At 37.1% G+C, this 5797-nt stretch overlaps 1 protein-coding gene across 1 annotated transcript; it reads left to right on the top strand.

Annotated features, from left to right (window-relative positions):
* The first annotated feature begins 358 nt into the window (after positions 1-358).
* LOC116119319 (pentatricopeptide repeat-containing protein At1g60770-like) lies at positions 359-3535 on the top strand. The gene is made up of 2 exons (XM_031405259.1): positions 359-941; positions 1817-3535. Exons 1-2 carry the CDS (start codon positions 714-716, stop codon positions 3059-3061), a joined length of 1473 nt encoding a protein of 490 aa, XP_031261119.1. The 5' UTR covers positions 359-713; the 3' UTR covers positions 3062-3535.
* Positions 3536-5797: the final 2262 nt, after the last annotated feature.

Below are 5797 nucleotides of genomic sequence, written 5' to 3'. Positions count from 1 at the left end.
GGTTTTTAATGAGGCAGTATTAAGTACATCCAACACCACTTTACAAATTTCATTATAGAATTGTGTTTCTTTAGTTAGGTTTTTGTCCTACTGGATTTATTTTTTAATAAGGTTAAATACAATTATTTGAAAGTGGTGAAATCCAAGTAGGAGTGCTATAGGTTATGTGGCTTTTCACACTTATGTCACATTTTTAGCCAATGACAAATGGCTTGGCGATGGACAAGTGGATCACGCATCTCTATGTGAAGCCACCTATCTCTTGTATTGACAATGAAAGATTGGAAGAATGAACGACAAAGACCACTATATAAAGCCCCCTTCATTCACTAATTTTACGCAAACAAAAACTTGAGAAAAGCTAATAAGATTCGGTCACATTTTAACCCTCTTTACTTTGCTTATTTAATTGCAGTCCTTATTAGTTTATTTTCTTGATAGTACACCAGTAAAACACAAACTATAACAAAACTTTTCTAGTTTGTTTATGGGGCATAAGCATAGCTACGCTTGAATCAGTTAGGGCCCATAACGTTATTCATACACGACCTAATAGCAGCCCAAGCCCCAAGCCCCAAGCCCCAAGTCTCAACAGTGTCTCTTTCATTTCCAGCCAAAACCCTACTGAGAGCTGCATAGAAGAACACACCCTAGAGTTTACATTCTTTTAACTCGGTACATCGAGATCGAACCAGATTGGAAGTAGTTCTATAATGGCGATGCTTCAACAATATGGACGGACCAAGAACGTAACAAAGAGGTCAAAGAAGTACTTGGAAGAAGCGCTTTATAAAAGGCTCTTTAAAGAAGGCAGCTCTGAGGTTAGCGTTCGACAGCAATTGAACCAGTTTCTTAAGAGCTCAAAACGCGTTTACAAATGGGAAGTCGGTGATACTATCAAGAAGCTTCGCGATCGCAAGCTCTATTACCCTGCCCTCAAGGTTTCTTCTGTCTCTCTCCTTTTTAATTTTTTCTTTGTTTAACATAACACTCTTCATTACTAGAGAAAATGTTAATAATTTCAGTCTCTGTTGGTAAATTCTGTGCAAACTGCTATAATTTAATGCATCAATAATTTTATATAGTCTCAGTATTTGTTTGTAACTGAACTATGAAATTTTTTATTTGTAAAATTTGGAACTCTTGATAGAGTTGTTTAATGTATCAGAGAAAGCTGAAGTAGTTTGTTCAGAAGAATGTGAATGAGCAAAAGATATGCACCAATGGACTAATTTCTATATTACCCACTTCATCAATTACAAAGAGGGACTGACTAATAGAATTGGTCTAAGGTTGTTATATTGTGCTTCTGATCTCTTATTGTCTGTAAAATACTAGCTACGGATATTAGTTTGTTGTTATGTGTGTTATTGTGCAAAATAATCCAAGGCACTTGTAATATCACTGTGAAATTTATTCAGTTTTTGTAAAGCAGCTATGTTTGGTTTATGCATTGAGCTTGGAGTGACAGCTTTTAGACTTTATCTAGAAACTAAGCATGTAGAATTATACTGATATTGATGTTCATTTGACATCCATCTTCATTCTATTTTTTTTTACTGGCAATTAAGAAAACATCAACTTTTGCGAAACCGTAGTGTTGCATCATTCCATATTTTAATCGTGCCATTTAGTTTGTCTGACATAGTTGCTGCTTGTCTTGGCATTAACATCCACATTATCACCTAGCCTTTTCTTATTGTTTTAGGAGTTGAGAAGCCTGCATTTGCTTAGTTTAATGAACTCATTTGGTCGTGTGTTTGCTGGTGTTAATTTATTTTTTGAGTTGCACATAACTAAAAGTTTTGATTGACAGCTCTCAGAAACTATGGCTGAAAGGGGCATGAACAAGACAGTCAGTGATCAAGCTATTCATCTTGATCTAGTTGCAAAAAGTCGAGGCATTGAGGCTGCAGAGAATTACTTTGTTGATCTTCCTGAAACATCGAAGAGCCATCTGACTTATGGTGCTCTTCTCAATTGTTATTGCAAGGAATTGATGACCGAAAAGGCAGAAGCTCTCATGGAAAAGATGAAGGAACTCAACATTGGTTTAACTTCCATGCCCTATAACAGCCTCATGACCCTTTACACGAAAATTGGCCAACCAGAAAAGATACCATCCATTATACAAGAAATGAAAGCCAATAATGTAATGCCAGATTCTTATACATACAATGTCTGGATGAGGGCTCTGGCTGCTGCCAATGATATTTCCGGGGCTGAAAGAGTCATTGACGAGATGAAGAGGGATGGCCGAGTTGCTTCAGATTGGACAACATACAGTAATTTAGCAGCAATTTATGTTGAGGCTGGATATTTTGATAAGGCAGAAAAGGTGCTTAAGGAATTGGAGAAGAGAAATGCTTGTCGAGATCATTCTGCTTTCCAATTTTTAATTACGTTGTATGGTCGTATGGGCAACTTGCTTGAAGTTTATCGAATATGGCGTTCTCTGAGACTGGCTTTTCCTAAAACTGCAAACATATCCTACCTAAATATGATACAGGTGTTAGTTAAATTGAAAGATTTACCGGGTGCAGAGAAATGTTTCAGGGAATGGGAATCTCGCTGCTCAACTTATGATATCCGAGTTGCAAATGTTCTCATTGGAGCTTATGCTGAGGAGGGTTTGCTTGAAAAGGCTGAAGAGCTCAGAAAGAGGGCCCGTAGGAGAGGGGCGAAGCCTAATGCAAAAACTTGGGAGATATTTTCGAATTATTATTTAAAGAACGGAGACATGAAATTGACAGTTGATTGTTTAGCCAAAGCAATAGATACTGGTAGAGGGGATGGTGGAAAGTGGGTCCCATCTTCTGAGACTATTAGGACTTTGATGGGGCATTTTGAAGATGATAAGGATGTTGATGGTGCAGAAGGTTTTGTGGAGGTTTTGAAGAAGGCTGTTGATGACTTGGGGGTGGAGGTATTTGAATCATTGATAAGAACTTATGCAGCTGCTGGGAGGACAAGCCCTATGATGCGTCGACGTTTGAAGATGGAGAATTTGGAAGTGAGCGAAGCAAGTAAGAAGTTGCTTGAGACGATTTGTGTTGAGTAATTTTGAATGATTGCTATCATGTTTTCAAAATAAAATGCTCTTCATCTGTTTTTCATACCGATGAGATATGTCAATCCAAGCACTCCATTCTTATTTCGTCATTCATATTAAAGAATCATTAATTTTGTGTATGAATTTTTGTGAACATAAGATCTATGGGTTGATAACTTTGATTGGCGGCAGCAATCTGGAAAAATTTCTTGTTCTGTTCGGGCTGCTTGGCTAGCATTTGAGATGGTTGTAGATCGTAGATCAGCCATAATGGATACATTGATTTGACTAGTTACTTTAAATTATTTGAGAGCAATCTGTTCGCCTCGTCTCTATGAAATTGATATGATATTCAAGTCTCAAATTCAATCATTTTGTAACTTAGCCATGGTTAAGAGTATTTGCTCCTGTTCCCTCTTTCCTAAGTCACCTGTGAGAAAGATGCATAGTTAAACCATTTCCCTGGATTTTAACAAATATCTAAACTTTGTTACCGATTTCAGCTTTCTCTGATTGGTGTTAAGGCCTAATTGTACGATAATAGGTAAAGAGGATTCTGCCATGTGTGACGCCTCTCAAGCATTTCATCAAATACTTGGTGTGCGTCACCCCGACATTCTAGAATAGCTCTTCCTCTTCAGCTTCTCTTCTTACATTTGATCCAAACTACTTATTAACTAAGTTATTACACACCATACCAACGAATTAATGATTGATTTGTTCTCTAGCCTGTTGTAGCGCCGCTAAGATCGGTCGGCCTGCACAATAAATGAATAAATGCTACATGCACAGCAGTTGATAAGCTGGCTTAAACTCTTCATATGTTGTGTAACCATGTGCCTGAAAGTGAAGGTCCTGCACCCCGCTGCTCGTAGTATTCTCAGTGTCATTGCCACCACTAATATCATTCTCTCAGGACCACCAAGTATTGAACTCTTGAAACGAATAACTTTCTGATACGCTGTCACGTGGATTGAGGAAGTTATTGAATTCTTTCAACTTGTTTAGGTTTGTACTAGAGAGGGACAGTGATAGTAATGATACCAACCATCGTCGGAGGTTGGGGAAATTGGTGGTAATTAGCTAGAGGGTTACCTCCAGTGATGGTGTTGAACCACCAAAGTTTCAGCTCGTGCTCATGAGTGCTTAAAGCTTTGAGCATTCCAATCTATCTACTATATAATTTATCTATCCTAAAGATGTACAAGTGACATCAACTGGGTATATCTACTTGAACTTAGAGCAGAAATAGATTAACTCTTATCTCTATGTTCTTAGTCAACCTCTTACTCGCCAAGCCTTGGTGGTCCTAGTAACTCGTGGAATTTCATTTTAAATAGAAGTATATCAGTTTCAAAGTTACCATGCCAGGTTGGCTTGTTATTACACTGATTCAGAAGAGTTATACTCAGTTATGCCGATCAATCACAATCATGCAGTTGCATATTTCACATATCACTAATTATCATGCACAAATGCATCATTTATATACAAAACCATCAGGGTCCCCGCCTCCCCTGGTGCATGCGCCCATGATTCTCATTCTGAAGTACTCAATAATTGGCTCGAACGTTTATGGCCTCCCAAGTTAAAATGCTTCATTACGTGTGGGCTTGACATCTTGCGACGATTAAATATTGACATTCATTAACGCTTTGTCAGCCATCATATGTGGCGGTTGGTCGTATCAATTAAGAGGGAGCAGAGAACAGCTACTTGTATCCATCATCCATTTAAAATCTGCAATTGAAACCTTTGCTTGCAAAAGTCGGCAACATAAACCACTACTTGTGGTACAAATTAATATAGTGTACCAAAGTTTTAAATGCCTTACATTAACAAAAGAGTTAACGACTTTTTCCCACCCAAATAATGGCTTAATAATACTTTCTCACCCACAGACTTTTAAAATATTATTTTTCTATCCAAGTTTAAATTCTGGCAGCAAACAGAAAGCAAACTCGGTCCAGACTGTTGGGACTCTTGAAGAGGGGAGGCCAATGAGTCTTTTAATGATGGAAAGTTGGATTTTGGTGGTTGGGAATTGGGATTGATCAAAATTTGACTTGGGATGGGCGGTTGTGCAAACTCTAATCGGTGGATTGCCGACAATTGACGAGGTCCACGGGAGTAGGGTTTGAGGGGTTTTGGAAAGTGATGATCAAGAAAGAGAATGGTGGTAGTGTAGGATGGCAACGATGTCGGAATTGGAAACAGAATATAAATTTGGATAATAAAATTTAAAAATCAGTGAGTGGGAAAGTTTCATTAAACCATTATTTAAGTGGGAAAAAGTCGTTTACTCGTTAACAAAACCACCGTCTTCGCGTCTAAGTCAATTATGTGTCTTAGGTTTAATATGTAAACTTAAGTGCATTTAGTATTTTAATTAATGATAATGTTTTTATTATTATGTATACAATAATAAGCAATAAATGGTAGCGTAAACTTGAAGAAAAAGATAGGTGAAAAATCATGGAGGTGGATTTACAAATTCATATATAGAAATGCTTAATCATGTATGGACAACATAAGGACTTAGAATTCATTAGTCTTTCTGCTCAAGTAAAACAAAATAATTTCGATTGCTTATTCCTTTTTCTGTTATAATGAATCGAATGATATTTGATCCTTGAATGCTTGCTTTAGTTTTATATGATTGTCGTTCATTTGTTATTCCTTAGATAATTCATACATTCTGTTTCTACTATTAAAATGATTTATTTCTGGATAAATAGCTTCTTT

Source organism: Pistacia vera, unplaced genomic scaffold, assembly GCF_008641045.1.
Source record: "Pistacia vera cultivar Batoury unplaced genomic scaffold, PisVer_v2 Contig880, whole genome shotgun sequence".
NCBI classification, from domain to species: domain Eukaryota; kingdom Viridiplantae; phylum Streptophyta; class Magnoliopsida; order Sapindales; family Anacardiaceae; genus Pistacia; species Pistacia vera.
Note: the sequence above shows the minus strand (reverse complement) of the source record. Positions and strands in the feature narration are given on the sequence as shown.